Source organism: Pteropus vampyrus, unplaced genomic scaffold, assembly GCF_000151845.1.
Source record: "Pteropus vampyrus isolate Shadow unplaced genomic scaffold, Pvam_2.0 Scaffold19, whole genome shotgun sequence".
Classification (NCBI taxonomy): Eukaryota; Metazoa; Chordata; class Mammalia; order Chiroptera; family Pteropodidae; genus Pteropus; species Pteropus vampyrus.
In genome coordinates, this window is record NW_011888800.1 from 16,861,424 (window position 1) to 16,882,298 (window position 20,875).

Genomic DNA, 20,875 nt, shown 5'->3' on the forward strand with positions numbered 1-20,875 from the left:
GAGACAGGTGCCCAAAATACCATATTTTATCAATTCACAACATTTTTATACATTATAACAAATTGAGATGCATCATAATAATTAATGGTGTCTTTTAAAAATTGGTAGCCAAGCAGCACTTTTAAGAATTTCATTGTCTGTATGCTCGTAAACTTAGTTAAAGGTGTCCTGGGTAAGTATTGTAATTTTATTGTTATTGATGGTGGTACAGCTGGAAAATTACAGTCTCTAATGTTTCAGTTGAGAAAATAAGGGTGATTTAGGGTAAGATAGGAGTTTTGTTTGTCTGCTTTGATGGTTTCAGTAAGGTTGACAACCCACCAGCATCAAAAACTGCAGCCTAGCTGTCTGGTTTTGTGAACAAAGAGTGGCAATGAGGGAACACTCTTTTACATAATACTAAATCACCAATGTTCTTGATGGCTTAAAGCACAATAGTTTGAAAAATGTTCCAGACTTCGACAATTTTGAGTTGAAAAGTAATTGTGAAAAGTTTGACAGTGAATGAGAAGTTTAAGGAATAACTTTAATTTATATTTTCCTTTTTATGTGTGGAAAATATGATTGATGCATAACAGAAATTTATCATATGAAGTCAGTTTAAGAGGACCCTTATAATGATTATAAAATTAAAATTCTAATTGCTAAGAAAGCATGGTATCAAAGGATTAATTCGATTTTTTTAGAACAATATAACTGCATCTTACAACAGATGGTGTCTTAGTTGTGATGAAATATGGAATTTAAAAATCTTTAGGTATGTGGGGAATGAGTCATCAATTACACAGACACAAATACTCATTCAATGTTGACAATAATAGAAATAAAAAGAGATGAAAAACTGGAAGAGAAAATATCCTAAATAACACATCCTACTATGCATCAGGTTAATTAAGTATATAATGATTAGGAAAATTGTGTTAAATATATGCAAAATATATAACGTTAAGCAAAAAAGCAGAGTAGATTATTGTATGTTTCATTAAGTAACTAAATAACTGCAAAGAGTTTTTAAAAGTCTGAAAGAAAATACAGCTGTATTAAAGGAGGGAGATTTAGAGTGATTTATTAATCTTTCACATTGCTTTGATGTTCCGCAGTTCGAAAAAAGATTAGTTATATAGCCCTACCCAATATTTGTCTTGGAAATGCAGAAATAAACAAGAGCATTATGCTCTTTTTTTAGGCCTGTAGTCTTCAATGAATTTAACAACTCCTTTGAATATAAACAGAGTCTATCAATTTGCTAATTTCTAATGGAAATGAACTGTTCTATGAATATTATCAATTAACCATCAGCCATCCACTTGTGGAAATAGCACACCTTTGTCCCATAATCAGAAACATTTACCTTTGGAAAATCTGCTTGATAGTTTTGATGTGATCCTCTCCCAGTGCTGCCTCGGAGTTCTTTTCCCATCTATGTACATTCAGTATGTTATCAGATCAACTTTAGATTAAAATAATATGTACTTAGTAAAGTCAGCTTTTACATCCTCTACCTAAGTATCAGATATCTTAAAAAGTATAGAATGTATATCCTTTAGATCATTTGTATTGTTTGTTCTGTAACAAGATGGTTAACTGAACCTGAGTCAAGGTATATAGTAGTATACTATTATGTCTCAGATTTTATTAAACTAGTAAATTCCTTTTAATGAAATGCAAAGAACTAAGAAAACTGTGTAAAATTTAAGACTACGCAATAGAACAAACATTGAATTAGAATACATGTTAATTTAGCCTACAAAATTATATCCATGTCGTCAATTTTATGTGATCATTGCCTTTCCAGATATGTAGGTCTCTTGTCATTCTTATTTGTAATGCCTGTAGTCTAAAATTTTCCTTTTTCCTAAGGAGTACATCTGAATAGCTGGGAATAAGCCATTTGAGGAGGATTGGAACTATATTACACAGTGAAAGGGATTCTGATCTAAAGATTATGCTATTCTTAATATAAGTTGAAAAAATTTTTAAATAATTACTTCTAAATCAATTGAGAGAGGTCTCTTATTTCCTCCTAACAACAAAAAAAATTTAGTTATTAAGAATATAAGGTTAGAGATAAGACAGTCTTGCTGTAGAAATTAAGATCTATCATATCGTTCTAGGCCTGGATGAGTTAGTTGCATAACTTTGGTTTTATTAAAAGTGAAATAATGTAAGCTTCAGCTCATATTATTTGTAAATATAGAATGATTCAGTCATATAAATAGTAGGATATGGTAAGCCATAGAGACTGGGTTCAAATCTTGGCACCACTATCTCTGACTTAGATAATGACCTTGGAGATGATTCTGAGCTATTCTATCCTTTCATTATTCCATTTCTTCATTTATAAAATGAGGGAAATAATTGATTTATATCTCATTGAATTTTTTGAGAAATTAGGTAATTCGTGTAAAGGTTTACTAATTGTTAGCATTATCTGGCTCCTGCTAAGCATCACATACATATTAGCTATTTTTAGCTAGTTTACTGGACACAGTTAGGGACAGCTTAATTTACTCAGCTATACCAAAAAGGGCTGAAATCAAACAGCTTTCCTGGAATCAGATCTCACCTTCAGAGTTCCTTATCTGCTATTGCTTGTGTGGATGACTCCCTGTGACCTTCTCATCTTTGAGCCTAGCTAAATTCTTCTGAATTTTAATTGATATCCATGAACTTGACCTCTTGCATAGGAGGTCAGTGATTTAATCTACTGATATTTTCAGTCTTTACCATGTTTTGTTCTTTAATCTCTTCCAGATTTTTCCTGGTTAGGAAGCCTCTCAATAACAATGACACATAATTTACATTGTATAGAGCTTCACCATATTTTCCAATCATTTCTCTACTAATGAGAAGGGCAGTCTTTTTTTTTAAGATTCAAATTTGCAATAAAAGGTTTATTATTATTTGATGGATAAGTTCATGAATTTATATACACACTTCTTACAGTAATGATGAAAATGTAAAATTATAAAGAAACAACATGATAATTAACATTTTGGAGGTTATCTGTGAAGGTTAAAAAAACAATTTTATTGCATTGCAGTTTTACAAATTACAAAATATAGTTTCAGTGAAATTAAACGACAAAATCAAATGGGACAGAGATGAACTTTGGATCCATGTTTTCTAACTTGGGCATATCAATCTGTAATGTTCAGGTTTGGTCTGGGTCCTTGGACATCTCTGTTCTTATGAGACAAGCATAGTGGTCCAGTGTGAGGCCCAGTAAAATATGTGTGTAACTGATTCTTGAATTTGTGGGTCTGTAGAGTTGCTCAAGATTCTAGGTGCACTTGGGAATTTGAATTAAGTTTCACAAGAGGGAAAACAAAGAAAATAAATAAATTATTGATAGAAAACACACGTCTCATTTATATAACACTTTGCAGTTTATAAATCACTTTCTCAGCTATTATCACAATTGACTGTTTCTTCACATAGTTATTAAAGTCACATTATTTAGTAGTCAAAACATTTCAAAACACTTGAAGGCAGCTAGTGTGATTGCCATGTAATGTGGTGGAAAGACATTTATTAATGCACATTATATGCCATTATTCTGTTCACAGAAGAGAGAAAGCAGAAACTGCTTGAAGTCAGAGCCTTAGATTAGAGCAAATAAAACGAGAAAAATTCTTTTTTTCCCCTTCTTTGAACACAAACCCACTCAATCTTTTTCTGATATTTTTAATGTTTGGGATGTGGGATAGTCAAGTATAAATTGGCAAGGAGAGGAGAAGAATATGAAAAGAGGATAGGTGAGAAGCAAGAAGTTACACTCAGAGTAGTTGGTTCACTTTCTGAAGATGAGTGTTGAGAAGACAAAAGTTCATTACTCTTTTCCCATTTCACTCTGCAGTTTCCTGCAATTCATAAGAGCATGCTGACAATGATTCTTTATTTTGTGACCCCAATGCTTGACCTTTATCACATGACCATCACAGCCCTTGGCCTAGAGAATGTCAATTAGTATTATTCTGGGCAGATGGAAACTGTACTAACTCCTTTCTCATACCATCAGTGTGGACAGGAACTTAAATGTCACCTGCCTCTAACACACACACACACACACACACACACACACACACACACACACACACTTAAGTCGAGGATAAAACACCCTCCCCCCACCCCAGCTTTTCTCCTTTCTTGTTTCTTTCTTCTTTCTTGATCTCTGCCCCACAATTATTTTTTTCCTGTATTCTATGATCTAAACTAAAGGTAACGTTTAGTTGGAGTACATGACATTAAGCATAATTTGTTTATCATTGACGTCCTCACTCAACTGTACCGGTTTTAATATTTCACATTACTGCATTTGATCCTCATTTTCAAATATATAGGTTATTACTATTACCATTTTATCTTTATTAATATTTTTTATTATATTTTACATGAGTTGTATGGTGGTGTATTTAGTGAATTGTCTGAGATCATCAAGCTAATAATTGATACAACTGGAAGTATTAAGACCATGGCAACTAAGAAAAAAAAAATCAGACTAAGATTTCCTTTCATTAAGCTAAGCAGCCAGAAAAAGGCGGGGGGAGGCGTCTCTGTGTCAGTGGAAAACTGGACTATAAAATGTCGTTGTAGCTTGTTCCAATGGCAGAGCTACCCAGCTAATACCCAGAATTATGAATTGTGTTGTTACTGGTGAAAAGACTGACTCTAATCTAGAGATTAGCAAGAGTTTTGTAGTTTAGGTGACTATGAGGAGAAGCTATCATCTGTGATTTTAACACTTTTTGGTTATATGAAAAGACTATAAAAATGCAATAAATACAATATATTAAACTCATTTTAAATGAACATAAATTTTAATATACTTTACAAAAATGACAGGTTATTATAAAAATATGGAACATTACCAAATTTATAACATAGTAAGAGTCTTCTCATTTTCTCTCACCTAATTTTAGTCCACAAAGGTAGCTATGGTTATCAGTTTAATGAATATCTTTCTAGACATTTTCTATGCCTGTATTAATACACACATGTATGGGATCATAGTAAACTTACTAACATGCAAACTTGTTTTTTTCATTTATACTATGAGTATTTTTTTCATATATACACATATATATTGGCCTCATCCTCTTTAATTATTGCATTCTTCTCACTGTATTATATAATATAATATATTCATTTAATCAGTCTGCTATTGCTGAATATTTAAGTTATCTAGCTTTTGCTGCTATTACAAAAACTATTACAGTGAACGTCCTTGCATAACAAATTACTTGAATCTTGTGCATTTATCTGTGGATAAATTCGGATAAGTTGAAATGCTCATCTCAAGGTAATCACTAACATTTTAAATGTGTCTATGGATCATTAAAATGCCACTTTGGGGTTTAATCTGTGAAGATGGAACACACATGAAAAATGGTACTTTTATAATAAAAGTAATTTCTTTACCATTGCAGGCAGACCAAATTTGCACCAGAATGGTTTGGTACAAAGTTCCATGTACTTAACAATCTTGATTATTCTCTTTGTGATACTGACAGTAAAACTGTGTGTCAAACCAGGCCATGTATATTTTAAAGTTTTAATGTATGGAACTGTCCAAGAAGTGATCATTAAGTGTGGCAGCTAGAGTCTCTCCACCCTGGGCAAGGTCCTAGAGTCTTGGATCTCTGCTCCTTTGTGAAGCAGTTGAAAATCATGGTATCTATTTAATCTTTTTCATAGCCTTGCACTTTGAATAGTTGAATTTTTTTTCTAGGAAGTTACCCATTGACCTCATTCCTTTTTTTTTTTTTTTTTTTGCCTCTTTCAGGGCTGGGTGGGGACTGTATGGTATTGACAGTATGCCAGATCTCCGCAGGAAAAAAACTTTGCCTATTGTACGAGATGTGGTAAGTCATTCCTGTTAAATTCTCTTTGATTGCATGTCTTGTCTTTGTCTTTATTAGAGGTCATGTTATCCTTCTCATTAACTACCTGGTATCTAAGTATTTCATAGACTAGAACATATAAGAAACCAGATTCTACCAAGTGTTATGTTTATTATTTCTTTAAAATCTATTAGATGGAGAAAATAACTCTAACCTTTTGACAGCTTTCGATATCAGTTGACATTACAAAAGGAGTTAAAATGACCCTATAATTGAGCAAAGGAAGTTACACAGCATGCCAAGTGAGCTGCTGCAACTGAACTTTGATGTGCGTGGTGTTGTGAATGACTACAAATTTAATTTGCAGTTTAAGGCTTTATTTGAACTTTTTTCACCTTAACGCAGCAGACTTTAACACTTTATAAAGCAAGCAGATCATATTAATGAATTTTTTACTATGTTAAGATCAAGTCTAGCTGTACCACTATTTAAAGAAAGGCATGGCTCCCAGGTCATTATAATCTTTATTAGCCCTAAACACAACTCTGAATAACTCAAACTCTCCTATGACAAAATACACTGGGGAGCATCTAGAGATGCAAAGAATTAATAATGGTCTGTATTAGATTATAAAAACACATAGTCCATCAGCATGAAAAAGAGGGTTTTCTACCACCAAAAATGTCTTCACAGTTTTTTGGAAACATATTCTTAATTGTCTATGACGTGAGATTATATTTTTCCTCAGAGAAACCCAAATTTTTTGGTAGCAGTAGTTTTTTAATTACGCTGTGAAAAACCTTCATTGGAAAACCATCACTTTAGTTTTAAATTAAGAAAGATAAAATCTTGCCTGGAAATATCTTACACTGGAAAGCATGAAATGTCTGTTTAATTAGCTCATACTCCTGCCATTATAGTATGGACATTATTTTTAAAGTGTTAGACTTATTTAACATCATTATACTATTTTCTCACCTTCTTATGTCTATTTACACTTTGTTTTCTCTGACACTTGGAATCTTCAGGCCATGGTAAGTGATTTTCTATTTAACTAATATTTGCCAGTCTCCTCAATGTACCCTGCACTTATTCATGGGATAAAGCAGGGCAAGACGGGGAGATAAAAACACAGAGATGTACAAGAATAATAAATTTAGGTTCCCCAAGAATTTAAAATCTAGTTAAATTATGAAAGAAAAACAAAGTTATGTATACAAGTGCAAATACAAACTAAAATAGGATTAAAACGTAATTTTAGTGACAGTAGTTGTCAGATGGAAGATGATCTTGGGTGAATCCTTGGAGGTAAGCCTTCTCTAGGTTTACATGGTAGGGTGGAGATGGGTGAAGAGTGACTTCCCACTTAGGATTGTGCTAAACATCTGGCTGCATGGCTTTGAAGCTACAAAGAGGTATATTTATGACCAGATGCATTATTCCACTATGATTTCCCTAATGGGAGAGCAGATTTGAAATTCCCATATAGAATTTCTGATTTCCAAAGTTCTCAATAACACTGTCCAGTATGATATTGCATATGTTTTGGGTAGCAGCCATATAATGGTTCTATTTAACAGGAAAATATAAAGGGACTTATCTAAAATAGCTGAAGTTATCAGCATTGAGTGAAGAAAAAAATGTGGGTGTAATGATTCTCAGTTGATAAAATGGGCCCTTGGAAGAAAATATACGGTCTAGATATGGAAGATTATTCCAGAGAACTGTGAACAACTCAAAAACCATCTAGCACCAATTGTGATTCAGGGCTATCACACACATCAACTGTTTCTGTACCAATGGTTATGTTTTATTAAGAAATGTAATCATGACCATCTTGGGGAAAAAAATTCTATAAGTCTCTTCTAGCCTGGAAACCATGGCTGGTCACCCTATCTTGATGGACCTTGGTTTTCTCATCTGTAAAATGTAAGGGTTGAGTTTGATGAACTAAATGGCCTCTTTCAGTTTTAATGTTCTATGATTCCACATTCTGGATGAATTGGCTGACTGCTGAAAATAGCAAGTCTCCCTGTTGTCTAAAACATGAGCAATGGTAGTCTTTATTCTTACATTTTCACATTCTGCTGAGCAAACGCTTCTTGTAGCAATAACTTATCATTCTGTTTATTTTAGACCCTGGCTGCCCGGAAATCTGGACTCTCCCTGGCTATGGTGATTAGGACATCACTAAACAATGAGGAACTGGTAAGTAAAGAGTCAGTGACTAACTATGTATCCATCGTAGCCCAGTGGGAAAATCATTCTGCTTGATCCACTCATTTGTAATGCTCCTTCCAATATTCCGGGAATAATGGAGCGTGGGAGGAGTCTGACCCTAAAAAAATTTTCTCTGGGCCTCAAATTATCCTCTGCTGCTCAAATATACATGCACTTTCTCATCTTTAGAAATGCTATTCCTCTTAACACAGTTTAGATTTATTCTCCCCTTTGCCCCCTGAAAAGAATCCTGCTAAATTTTTAAATAGTTGAAATTTTGCCTCCTTTATGAGGCTTTCTGAAACATTTGCCTCCCCTTCTAGCTGAATTATTTTTCTCCTTTGGGTTTTCTAGCATTTAATCACAACCTCCACAGTGTACTATTGTGAGGACTGAGGGCTGCTTGGGGTGAGACGCATCTGTATCACTAAATTGTCATTATTGTATTCTGGCAAGTTATGTAACTTCTCTAAACCTGAGTTTTCTCATCTATATAGTGAGGTACTAATAAGAGGATTAAGGGCGTGGATACATGTTTGACACCCAGCATAACCTAGGGTATAGTTAACAATATGCACAAGCTACCGTTATTATTTTTGTTATTATAGCAAATTTTATTATTTTGCATAAAACTTTCTTTTTAGACTGATATCCCTGAGGGCAGCATTATATTCTGTTTGTTGTTTTGTTAAATATTATTAAGTATTTTCATTTCTATTGCTTAGTACACCGTCTGTCAGGTAGAAGCTTTGTAAATTCTTGTTGAATGAAAGAACCAATTGGAAGTTACAAGCTGGCTACAAATATCTAGGTCAGGGATTCTTAAATTTAGCTCATCAGAATCACCTAGGGGAACTTTAAAACATACCCATGCCTGGGTCTCATTCCCATTGATTCTGATTTAAGTGTCTTCAAGTGTAGGCTAAGTAGAAGGGGTTTTTAAAACTCTCAGGCAATTCTAATGTGCAGTGGATGTTGTGCCATGTAACTCCATCCTCTGGGGACACTCTGCTAGGTATTTCACTCAAGACGATTAATCTATGTCCTTTTTTCCTGGAAATTAATATACTCCTTTCAATTTTAGTGACATTGTCATTCTTATAGAATAAATTTTTTGCTAAAAATATACTTGTCAATTTCTGTACCTTTGACATTTAAACACCATTATGTACATTTTGGAAAACCATCACTTTAGTTTTAAATTAAGAAAGATAAAATCTTGCCTGGAAATATCTTACACTGGAAAGCATGAAATGTCTGTTTAATTAGCTCATACTCCTGCCATTATAGTATGGACATTATTTTTAAAGTGTTAGACTTATTTAACATCATTATACTATTTTCTCACCTTCTTATGTCTATTTACACTTTGTTTTCTCTGACACTTGGAATCTTCAGGCCATGGTAAGTGATTTTCTATTTAACTAATATTTGCCAGTCTCCTCAATGTACCCTGCACTTATTCATGGGATAAAGCAGGGCAAGACGGGGAGATAAAAACACAGAGATGTACAAGAATAATAAATTTAGGTTCCCCAAGAATTTAAAATCTAGTTCAATTATGAAAGAAAAACAAAGTTATGTATACAAGTGCAAATACAAACTAAAATAGGATTAAAACGTAATTTTAGTGACAGTAGTTGTCAGATGGAAGATGATCTTGGGTGAATCCTTGGAGGTAAGCCTTCTCTAGGTTTACATGGTAGGGTGGAGATGGGTGAAGAGTGACTTCCCACTTAGGATTGTGCTAAACATCTGGCTGCATGGCTTTGAAGCTACAAAGAGGTATATTTATGACCAGATGCATTATTCCACTATGATTTCCCTAATGGGAGAGCAGATTTGAAATTCCCATATAGAATTTCTGATTTCCAAAGTTCTCAATAACACTGTCCAGTATGATATTGCATATGTTTTGGGTAGCAGCCATATAATGGTTCTATTTAACAGGAAAATATAAAGGGACTTATCTAAAATAGCTGAAGTTATCAGCATTGAGTGAAGAAAAAAATGTGGGTGTAATGATTCTCAGTTGATAAAATGGGCCCTTGGAAGAAAATATACGGTCTAGATATGGAAGATTATTCCAGAGAACTGTGAACAACTCAAAAACCATCTAGCACCAATTGTGATTCAGGGCTATCACACACATCAACTGTTTCTGTACCAATGGTTATGTTTTATTAAGAAATGTAATCATGACCATCTTGGGGAAAAAAATTCTATAAGTCTCTTCTAGCCTGGAAACCATGGCTGGTCACCCTATCTTGATGGACCTTGGTTTTCTCATCTGTAAAATGTAAGGGTTGAGTTTGATGAACTAAATGGCCTCTTTCAGTTTTAATGTTCTATGATTCCACATTCTGGATGAATTGGCTGACTGCTGAAAATAGCAAGTCTCCCTGTTGTCTAAAACATGAGCAATGGTAGTCTTTATTCTTACATTTTCACATTCTGCTGAGCAAACGCTTCTTGTAGCAATAACTTATCATTCTGTTTATTTTAGACCCTGGCTGCCCGGAAATCTGGACTCTCCCTGGCTATGGTGATTAGGACATCACTAAACAATGAGGAACTGGTAAGTAAAGAGTCAGTGACTAACTATGTATCCATCGTAGCCCAGTGGGAAAATCATTCTGCTTGATCCACTCATTTGTAATGCTCCTTCCAATATTCCGGGAATAATGGAGCGTGGGAGGAGTCTGACCCTAAAAAAATTTTCTCTGGGCCTCAAATTATCCTCTGCTGCTCAAATATACATGCACTTTCTCATCTTTAGAAATGCTATTCCTCTTAACACAGTTTAGATTTATTCTCCCCTTTGCCCCCTGAAAAGAATCCTGCTAAATTTTTAAATAGTTGAAATTTTGCCTCCTTTATGAGGCTTTCTGAAACATTTGCCTCCCCTTCTAGCTGAATTATTTTTCTCCTTTGGGTTTTCTAGCATTTAATCACAACCTCCACAGTGTACTATTGTGAGGACTGAGGGCTGCTTGGGGTGAGACGCATCTGTATCACTAAATTGTCATTATTGTATTCTGGCAAGTTATGTAACTTCTCTAAACCTGAGTTTTCTCATCTATATAGTGAGGTACTAATAAGAGGATTAAGGGCGTGGATACATGTTTGACACCCAGCATAACCTAGGGTATAGTTAACAATATGCACAAGCTACCGTTATTATTTTTGTTATTATAGCAAATTTTATTATTTTGCATAAAACTTTCTTTTTAGACTGATATCCCTGAGGGCAGCATTATATTCTGTTTGTTGTTTTGTTAAATATTATTAAGTATTTTCATTTCTATTGCTTAGTACACCGTCTGTCAGGTAGAAGCTTTGTAAATTCTTGTTGAATGAAAGAACCAATTGGAAGTTACAAGCTGGCTACAAATATCTAGGTCAGGGATTCTTAAATTTAGCTCATCAGAATCACCTAGGGGAACTTTAAAACATACCCATGCCTGGGTCTCATTCCCATTGATTCTGATTTAAGTGTCTTCAAGTGTAGGCTAAGTAGAAGGGGTTTTTAAAACTCTCAGGCAATTCTAATGTGCAGTGGATGTTGTGCCATGTAACTCCATCCTCTGGGGACACTCTGCTAGGTATTTCACTCAAGACGATTAATCTATGTCCTTTTTTCCTGGAAATTAATATACTCCTTTCAATTTTAGTGACATTGTCATTCTTATAGAATAAATTTTTTTGCTAAAAATATACTTGTCAATTTCTGTACCTTTGACATTTAAACACCATTATGTACATTTATATTTCTCATTCTCTTCTTTCTATCATTGTCATCTTCCAAAAGCCAACATTTTCTAGGTCTTTATCAGCTCCCCCAGCCCTATTATACTACATATTCATTTGAATATCTGGGTGCTACAGTAAGTTAAAACATTTTTGATTGTGCACAGGATTAAAACATGTAACTACTTTCCCAGGGTCATAAGATGCCATGTAATCTTTTGCACATAGTTTGGATTCAAGATAAAGTCAACATTCTTTGGTGTATGAGAAAGCCCCATATTGCTTGCTGAATCTTGAAGTATCTAGTCTTTTGCTTTTGAGGAAATAATCAAGGTCAAGAATTTCTATTAATACATTCCTACACTATTCCTTTCTTATATTTTAAAGTATGGTAATTGGTCTGAAGCACAAGTGCTCATTGCTATGCAATAGAAATTAAAGGAATGTTACTAGATTTTTCTGAGGCTCTGACAGGGAGCATACCCTCACTTTATGGTTAAATTAACTATTGATCTACTTTTTGTCAACTTGATATCATTTTACTTCTTTGGTTCAGAAGGTCTCAGATTTTTCTGCATGTGTTGGGTGGATAAATAGTATCCATCAGCTCCCTCTCAAACTCCGAAAGCCCATTTCCCTTGGGCCATGTCTCAAAAAGTAAATGAAATGTGACTTTTGTACAACAAGCATATTAAATGTCAGTCTTGACAAGCTGTCACATTAAGTGGTTACATGGGCAACTAACATGAATGCTGAAGTGAATAATTTCCATTTCTCGGTACTAAAAGTCTTCCTATGTGAGAGCATGAAATGTCTGCGTTTACATAAAGGAAATCATCTTGGCCATGTAGAAAATATCAAATGATAGCACTTTTATTATAATTAAAGAGATGTATGGTTAAAAGCTCAGCCATCTCTTCCAAAGAAGAAACAGGCTCTAAAGTCTTATGCAAGATGACAATGGGTCGTCGCACTCTGTTGGCAGTGAGAGAAGCACTGCAGGGTGCCCCCTCCATCACCAATTCCAACTCACCCACGAGGAGCTATTGGAGCTGATTGGGAATCTCGGTTTAATGAGTCCCTAAGGACTATGGTCTCTGAACATTTCCATCTGACTTAATACAAGAAAGAATACCAGTCCGGTATCCATATACCACAACAGTAGTCTGCCTGGCACTATATTGCCCAGATTTCAGAGTGATGGTTTTCTAGGTATGGACCCAACAGTGAGACAAAGTAGATTCATTCAATAATTAAACAAATATTAATTGACTACTATGTGTCAAGCATTGTTTCAGATTCTGGAATAAAGGCAATGAACAACTCAGCTAAAAATCCCTGCTGTTATAAGGCTTTAATATAGTGTGAAGGGAGCTGATACAACGTTTGGTACCCACTATTGCTACAGGTTATAACGGAAGCTTCTAGCAGGCAGAATATTTAAGGGAGGCTCGGGTGAGTGTTATGGGAAACTCAAATGGAGAATCCAACTCACCAAGCCTAAAAGGGATGCTACAACCCTGTTTTTTTTCTATCTGGGTCAATGACCATGTTTAGGAGACTAGTCTAATGGCATGCTTCCAGGGTTTGTCAGTTCTCAGTAAAGGCTGGTTTATCTAGGAGAGTGTGATTCCTTCTTTCGATAATAGGATTCAGGACTGATAATAGGGGCTGATAAACACTAGGTGTGGGGAGTAATCAGGGGTCAGACCTGGGCCCTGTTCCTAGCATGACACTGAAGAGAGAATATGGAAGGAGGAAGCAGATCAGAACACCTGTCTGGTTCTTGGGGTTTAATCCAGGAGTCATAGGCTTACCTACACCAAGGTTCTCTGGACTCTTGCTCAGGAACAGAAACCCTTTCCAGACACATGAACAGGTGTTGAAGTGATATGGTCCCAAATTAGCATCTCGGCTGCACTTCTTACTACCTTTGAGAACTTGTTTCTTATCAGTACTCTTTGACTCCCTGAGACTTGTTCACCTCACCCTTAAAATGAAAGTAATAATACTTACTGTTTTTGAGAATAAAAACAATGTCTTATGAGGCAGAGCACGTGGCAATCAGGGAAGTGGGGCAGGGACTTATATTGAGGTATTCAGAGTACATGCTAAGTTCAGTGCCTTCCTGTTGTCTTTGCAGCTGAGGGTCAGATTCCAGGAAGTACTGACATAAAAACCAGCAATAATGACATTGAATGTAAAGATTAATTTGTGTACAAGTATTGCTATTGGTCCTTCTTCAAGAGCACAGTCTTTGGCTTCTTTTAATATTCTTTTACATATTAAAATATTTTCCAACACTTCTCTAGTAGGTTATATTAACTTAGTCCTCATATTGCCAGATCAGTTTTTCAATATGTAAAGTGAATATACTAATATTTCTAGAACATGGTTGGGAGAATCAAATGAAATAGTAGATTTATATTTTCATTATTTATATATACATTTTCATTGAAGGTTTCAGTTGGAGAAAAACTGATACTTACAGTACATGACAAATCTATTTTAAGTCATTTTCAGATCATGTTCTGTCATAATAGAGTGCATATCCTATATTGTACTCTCCTTGAATTATTAAATAATCTACTTTGACATTGTTCTCCCTCTTTCTATTTGGACTCACCCACCAATTTCTTAGGTCAATGATCATGTCTGTTATAGAACAATACAAGTAAAAACAAATTACTTATAATTTTCCATGGATAGGCACATAACTTTTAGTCTCTGTATTTTCTGTAACCAAAAAAAAAAAAAAAAATTACCTGAGTAATTTTAGCTTCTTTAGTCAATTTTATGTGATGATTATTCTGATGAATAAATTAATTCTGAAATTATGTCTATCTTTATATTCAGGAACTTATCCTATTGTTGTTCTGTCTTTATATTTATAGCAAATTTCAAAAGTCACATTGTACCTAATCATTGCTCTGCAAATATTTCGGGTGACTCTGTCAAGAAATAGCAAAATGATACCTACAGACAGCAAATAGATTTTTATTTCTAAAAAGCATCAAGTACACAAAAAATGCTTCAAAAAAAAAAAAAGAAGCATATTTTTTCTAGCAATTATCAAAATGTGATTTTTTTCAAGTATAGGAAAGGAGTGGTTTTCATAACCCCATGAGGGAAAACCACAGGATAAAGAGGAAAATAGAACTTCATTAGTAAAGTCACTGGTTAGCATAGTAGGGGAAAAAGAGAAAAGATATATGGCAAATAGATGCAGACAAGCTTTGTTCCCGTTCTATGTACTAACAGTTGGTAGATTGGAATATTGATGGTCTAAAAACACTAGTCACTGCTCTTGGCAGGAAGCCTGATTGTTTTATTTCTCAGGCTCGTTTTAATTTTCTCATATAGAAAAGGCAATTTGTTTCCTTTCCGTGTCCTAATTGTTCAAAAAGTGATATATTAGGGCAACTCACCTTAAATTCCAGTTTCTTGGAGCAGGAGTTTTTAACGAAATATTTGTCTAAACCATGAGCATCCTCCTCTTTGAAGTCTATAGGTTGTACTTGGGTACAAAGGCTTATCAGAGTCAAAGCATTCCTTCTCCTCATTTCTACAGATTAAAACAGTGTCTACACACAACAAAAATTGCCTCATTTTCTGGAATCACTTCATTAATGCAAAAATAACTTTCATTGGTTCTTTCCTAATTGCAAAAGTCTTTCATCATGTCTATAAATAGGAAAAAAAAAAGTACTGGAAAAGCATGAATCAGACCATTCCTAACTTAATTATTGAAAAATTGAAAACTTTTTACCTTTTCAATTTTGTACCTTTTGTATTTTATAAATTATTTTTACAATGTGCATGCATTTTATTACAAAATACATTTTAGAAAATGATGTTTGTTGTAGATTTGAAAAGTTTAGAAACATTTAAAATAGATTAGCAGCAAGTCTCCTAAATTGCTGATTCTACTTTGTGCTTTAGCCCCAGTAATTACAGCTCTGCCCGTTGTTCTTGAGATCACCCTCTCCGTGTGTTTGGTTTGCCTTGGCCAGAGACCCATTCACTTCAGCTAGGATACTATTGCTGTACCTACTTATCTTTCTGCCCGCTTTAAATGCTACATTAAAAAGACAATCTTACTCCTCCCCTTTAATCCAACTACTAACAGACGTCCATTTCCTGAGTCCATGGTTGATTTTAGTGTTTCCTCTTGTTTTCTTCTGCCTCGCTTTCATTCAGTGCCTCTTACCCTATCGTTTTTGTCTTATTCCACAAAATCCCAAACTCTCTGTCCTTTCTAGAATCTTGATATAGTTTTATTTTGCTGCTAAGAAAGCATCTTCTTTCCCCTAAGATGCAATATTCCCCTGATAGGTAAGAAACCCCTTTTATGAGATCTATTTTTGCATGATTTCCTTAGCTATCCATTTAATGAATTTCTAAACTGACTATCATTCCATCTTATGCTTTGTTGGACTAAGAAATGTTTCATATGCCATTTATTTTAATTTTCAACATGCCCATATTCCAAAAATCAAGAATGAGAAAGACTCATTTTCATTTCCCTGAGACAGTGGATATATACCCTCTAACAAATTATCCAGTGTTTTCTTCTAGCTTCTATAGCTCTTAAGTGTTGGCATTTTTTTAATGCCCCATTCAGTTGATTTTCATGTGCTGTCTAGTTAATTTTCCATGTTTCTTTTTTTTTTTTTTTTTTAAATTAGCTTTCCTTTCTCTTTTCATGAAATGGATCATGGCTCCGTTTAACCAAACCAAACATTTCAAGAAAATCTTCTCAGATGTCTATTTAGAACTTGATTATTTGTTTTCTTCTAGCATGTTTACTTTTTTAGCAAGTGTTCCTTATATGTATTACTTCTAGTATAGCCTACAGATTTAGAGGACCAAAAATACATTACTTGAATTCAACTTTTAAAAAAGCGGATATAGGAGATTAGATAAAATGTATCAATCATTTACTTAATCTTAAAATATAAATTCATGTTTAAAAATAACTCCTTGCTCAACTCTCCTTTCTAAGTTAACTTGTATTTCTTTTCTGTGTTCATTTCCACCATCTTTCACTGAGTTAAAATTACTATTTTTCTTCTTAAACAAACAACAAATCACCTTATTCGATTGCAAATATAATGAAATTCCTTCATTTTTTTAGACATCACACACACACACACACACACACACCACACCACACCCTCAACCCAGCTAGAATAGGAAACTATGAACAGCTCACAAAAAAGATGTTATACCAAAAATTATTCAATTCATGCTAATGACATCGAAGATATCCACTTTGCTAGGCAATAAAGGGGAAACAAAGATAAATAATGCATGCTCCTAATTCTAACAGAACTCTTCACAGTTCTTTGCGAGACATCTTTATTATTAAATGAACCCAAGAGATTCATTTGGCACAAGCTATCTTTGAAAAGTAGGGGATCCAGTTATTCTGTCTATATAAACCCCTCATACGGGTTCTCCCACTTGAGTTATTCCTGTATTTGACCCTACTGCTGCTCTGTAGACCCCCTTGAAGCACAAAGAGTTTTGACTAGACCCTCATGTAGTGACAAGGCTTGGATCTTGCTGTTCAAAGTAAGAAAATTTTTAGTAAAGCTTCCCTAGCAGAGAATCTCCCAGTACCATTACCAAACATATTCTGGGAAAACACATAATGAGGAAATTGTAATAATCAAGGGAACTATGCTGTTACCATAATGTGGAATGAAAAAATAATAGAAAATTGGCCATTTCATTTCTGTAGGAAGATAATTTAAAGTGAGTTTCAAGGATGATTAATGCAAAATATAAATGCTTTCCTTCTAGTATTACTTATCAGCTAGGCTCTTACAGATTTATGTAAATATCCATTTTGTATGCATCAGGCAGTATATGAAATTATCTGTAAATGTAACTTTAGAGAGTGCTAGTCTTTCAGGAAGTTGCCTGCACAGTGGGATATGAGAAGCCTAGAGAAGGACTCATCCAAACAAGTCTCTTTTTCTATTGACTTACAGTTCTTGATTGAAAATACATTATCATTATTAATATTTACTATTGAGTGTTTTGAAATCTATGGAATATGTTTGTTAATCATATAATTTGATAGGCAGGGTAGAGCAGAAAAGTGAAGTATAGAGACCTTTAATCTCTGTAGATTATAAGACTCTTAAATGGCAGAACATTTATTTCTTTCATGAGAAAAATATGTTGTTCCTCTACTATGTGCCAGGGACAATGATAGGCACTGTTTAGGCACTAAGAAGAGAAACATGGACAGTTCTTGCCTAAAGAAGCCCATTTTAAATATCACGTGATCGAGCCTGTGCTAGAGAACTCAGATATCCCAGTTATTTGTTCAGTGGATTTTTCTACCCCATGAATGGCTTGTTAGAAAGTCTCTCCACATGCTATTAAAAATTATCTCTTTTTAAGATATAAATCACCACAGGAGAGTGCCACATTTAACCTTTATCTATTATGATTGCTTTCTGTTGAATTAGTTACTGTGCTCTTTCCTAAAGGATAAGCAATGAAAGCAGTTTCCTGCAGAAAGAATCATAAAAGAAGCATGTTTTGGGGGTGAGGTGTAAAGTGTCAGGAAGGGTACAGAATGAGGAGAGAAAGACGTGGGTAGAATATACAAGAGGGTTGAAGTTGTTTCTAGAGGCTTAGGGTCAGCATTGAGAATACTTTCCATTTACTTTACAATTTTACCAAGAACCAACTTAGACTAAAGATAGAAATATAATTTTTTTTTTTAATTAATGTTTTCTGTGCACTTTTCTCAAGCCAGAGACTAGGTTAAGCTCTGAGGATTGTTGTAGCTTTGAGCAAGATGTTCATCATTTTTCTCCTCATGGAGTTTACAGTATATCCAGGACATAGATATTGTCAAGTAATTAGAGCCCTATACTGCTATGAAAGAAGCTTGCTCTATAGCAGAGCCCAGTCCATTTTGGAAGATTAGGGAGTTCTTTATGTTCAAATAATTGAATTGGGCCCTAGAACACTGAGAGAAGAATAAATGAGCAGAGTTATATAGCATTTTCAGGGAAAAATGGTAAAATGTTTGTTTAATGTTGGAGTTCTCCAAATCCACTGACTTGGTTTGTATTGGCAACTTCTCTCTTCTTCACAGAAAATACATGTCTTCAAGAAGACCTTGCAGGCATTGATCTATCCCATGTCTTCCACCACCCCACACAATTTTGAGGTCTGGACAGCTACGACACCTACCTACTGTTACGAGTGTGAAGGGCTCCTGTGGGGCATTGCCCGGCAAGGCATGAAGTGTTTGGAGTGTGGAGTGAAGTGCCATGAAAAGTGTCAGGACCTCCTAAATGCTGACTGTTTGCAGAGTGAGTACATGGTTAGGCTGAAGAAGTAGGTATGCAGAGCCTGCCTTATCCCATGTATTTTCACGGTAGTCCTCTTCAGCTGTTGCTGGTTTTCAAAAAAATCCTATCTTTCTCCTCCTACTACTTACGCAAACACATACTGCCCATCTAGTCATATAGTTTATCATGCATTCCTGCAATGTTGAACTCAGCACTATTAGACTCCTCAGAGTGAGTACCTGGAGTGCAAATGCACTCATTGAGTGGAAAACTTTAAAGTGACTTCCAATCTATTATCTCGCTTTTATCTCATAATAGCCCCATGTGGTAAGTGGGAATATGTAGAGTCTTGTTCCGCAAACATGGGCTAAGGCACACCTCTGTGATGACAGTAGCTTGAATTCTTTCCCAAGCCTGTTTGGTGCCTGCTTAAAGGAGACATGTTCTTCTACAACCTCTGCACAGGCCTTGGACCTGGGATGTCTTGTGCTTGAATGTCAAAGACAAATTTAAGTTACTAGATATGTGACCTTGAACAATAATTTCAACTTCTCAGGGCTTTATTTTCCTCCACCAAATGAACAGGGATACTAAAATTTACCTCGGGATTATAGGGAATACTACATGAAATAGTCTCTGCTAAGAGTCTGGCACAGGTTGATGCTCAATGAATATCACTGGCCTCTTCATACTTTCACTTCTGAATAGGTACATGTCACATTGACCTTTATGACAAGTTATCTTAAATTTTCTACTTCCAAAAAAAATTCTTTATACTAATATTTTAGATGAGGTCCAGAAATGCCAAAACATCACACTCTATAGTACATATTACTGATTTTTACTGACACATTTATTTCAGCATGTTTGCTGACTTTAAATAATTAAAAAAATTGTCAAAAATATATTTAAACTTGAATTTTCAGTAGCAAATAATATTTTTTGTATCTAAACATTGCCCCTTCTGTTTATTGTTTATATGAATGCAGTCATTGTAAGGTGCATGAGTTGCTTGAAATTGAGAAAGGACAGAAGAAAATGTCAAAATAAAGATTAAATCAGAAATGCTGTCACAGCTGGCTATTGTAGTAACAGTGACACACATTCTACAGTTTTCTCTACCTGATTATTATTCTTCCTACACAGTCAGATTAGATTTAGGCTATTAATCATAATAAATACATTTTTTTTTTAGTAACAGAAGTAGTATGTGTTTGAAAAATTAAAAGTATATTTAGGAATAACTGCTAAAAAGGAAGAGGGGTTGAATCAATATTACTCAGCCAACTTACTTGCAAAGTCTCTTAATCCAATTAAAATTCAGTCCACTTGTTTTAAAAACCTGAATTGTAAAATAGACATCTTAAGAAATAAGCATATTAAATCAGTGATGTTTGAGGAAACAGGAAAAATATTGCCATCTAGAGACAAATGGCTTGAATTCCTTAAAAAATATATATTATGGAGGTCTTATATATTTGATGGAGGCCATACCTAAGAAATGAGCTCATTCTTCTTCAGTCTGTTAGAGAAGAGAGATGCCACCCATTCATTAAACTTTAGAAACATTTTTGTAATCTAATTTTATTTCTTAAGAAAGCATGTATTCTTGGATATTGGTCAATAAATTAGGCAAATTTTTCATTGTGGTTATTCATCAAAATGCACATGTAAACTGGAAGAATCAAAAATAGTGCAGAAAAATGAGAATGGGTATATATGCCCCAGGAAGGAGGTATT

At 34.5% G+C, this 20,875-nt stretch overlaps 1 protein-coding gene across 1 annotated transcript in view; it reads left to right on the plus strand.

The window, feature by feature from the left end:
- LOC105288825 (protein unc-13 homolog C) overlaps window positions 1–20,875 on the plus strand; it is a gene marked incomplete at its 3' end in the record, with an annotated part of 460,652 nt that overhangs the window by 188,781 nt on the left and 250,996 nt on the right. The window contains exons 5-7 of the mRNA XM_023527723.1: window positions 5,786–5,864; window positions 10,570–10,641; window positions 18,937–19,156. Of these exons, the coding sequence (XP_023383491.1) occupies window positions 5,786–5,864; window positions 10,570–10,641; window positions 18,937–19,156 (371 nt within the window). The remainder of the gene's footprint in view (window positions 1–5,785; window positions 5,865–10,569; window positions 10,642–18,936; window positions 19,157–20,875) is intronic.